The sequence below is a fragment of the Sinocyclocheilus rhinocerous genome, unplaced genomic scaffold, assembly GCF_001515625.1.
Source record: "Sinocyclocheilus rhinocerous isolate Xijiao unplaced genomic scaffold, SAMN03320098_v1.1 scaffold1719, whole genome shotgun sequence".
NCBI lineage: Eukaryota > Metazoa > Chordata > Actinopteri > Cypriniformes > Cyprinidae > Sinocyclocheilus > Sinocyclocheilus rhinocerous.
The window spans coordinates 678,455-679,789 of NW_015664048.1; the positions used below are offsets into that span (position 1 = coordinate 678,455).

Sequence of the window (1,335 nt, forward strand, 5' to 3'; positions counted from 1 at the left end):
TAATAAGATAGGAACAAACAAATCAATTAGCAATATCATAAATAAATACAACTGAACCAAATTTCAGGTACAGAAACTGTAATTAAAAGTTTAAAACACTGCATAGTTTTCTTTTCATAAATAAAATACAGATTAGTTATTAAAGTTATTAAAGATATTAAGTCAAGGTCAGTAAAGAATTTTTTGTTCTTTGATTAACATTAATGACAGGCAGCGTGTTTATTAGGCTGCTGTCTCTTTAACACCAAACGCACGCAGATCTAAAAATACTGTACACATCTCAGACCTCAAATACATAAAATATTACCCTTTTTAGACATAGTTTTTGAAGTAAAGAGTAAAGAAAATACTAAACAACCAGGTTCTTTATTTACCCTTGTAAGAACCCCCACCCCTCATTTCTCATTGGATCTAAGCAAATCTCATAGGTGACATATTCTGATCTCAAAAAAGTGAGTTGTCACTGAAAGGTGAGGAGTTTGCATCTATGCACATTAAAATGCGAACGCAGAAATCATTAAGCGGAATCGAAATGCACGTGTCTTATCGAATACCCTTGGAACCTGTTCTAAAATGGAAGCGGTTCTCGATACCCAACCCTAGTAATGTTCTCCGAGGCACACACCTGTGTTGCGGTTCTGCGTGAGGAACTCCAGCTGCAGGTTCTGTCCGTGGTGTTGGGCCAGAGCGATCGGGGAGCGCAGCTCAGGGTCACCGGTGTCACAGCTCACATCTGCGCCGCAGAACACCAGCGCCAGTGTCTCACACACATCGCTCGACTGAACGTTAATGCACAGCGCCTGCGGAGAGAGAGCACGGCTCAGGAATCTACAGCGGATCAAGTGTGGAACGTGTGTATGTCAATGACATTCCTGTCAGTCCTCTGCACAATCTGACTTTGCTGCAGCATGGAATTAAACTGCTGGTCTCGTCTGGCCAGAGGAGAATGGCACACTATTCCCCTGTTTAATACTGTAAAGCTGCTTTGACACAATCTGCATTATAAAAAGCGGTATATAAATAACGGTGACTTGACTTCAATCAGTGAAACACAAACCTGGTCACAAAATGAAGTCAGATGTTTCTGAGCACATTTGAAACTAGGGCTGCAAGATATTGGAAAAAACTCACATTGTGATATTCAGAGATGCAAACAGGTAAGGGAGAAAAAAAGGTGATAACACACACAGAATTTATTTGAAAGATATTTGCTTTACATGCTCATTTGTAGTTCCTTTAAGGTTTTATAACACATTTTTTAACATATTGTTGCATCATTTTATAAAAATCAAGATTGAATGGGTAACACTTTATTTTAAGGTGTCCTTGTTACAC

At 39.0% G+C, this 1,335-nt stretch overlaps 1 protein-coding gene across 1 annotated transcript in view; it reads right to left on the bottom strand.

Annotated features, from left to right (window-relative positions):
* LOC107729594 (arf-GAP with Rho-GAP domain, ANK repeat and PH domain-containing protein 1-like) overlaps positions 1 to 800 on the bottom strand; it is a gene marked incomplete at its 5' end in the record, with an annotated part of 23,681 nt that extends 22,881 nt beyond the window's left edge. Inside the window, one exon of the mRNA XM_016540175.1 lies at positions 626 to 800. Coding sequence (XP_016395661.1) covers positions 626 to 800 — 175 coding nt within the window. The remainder of the gene's footprint in view (positions 1 to 625) is intronic.
* Positions 801 to 1,335: the final 535 nt, after the last annotated feature.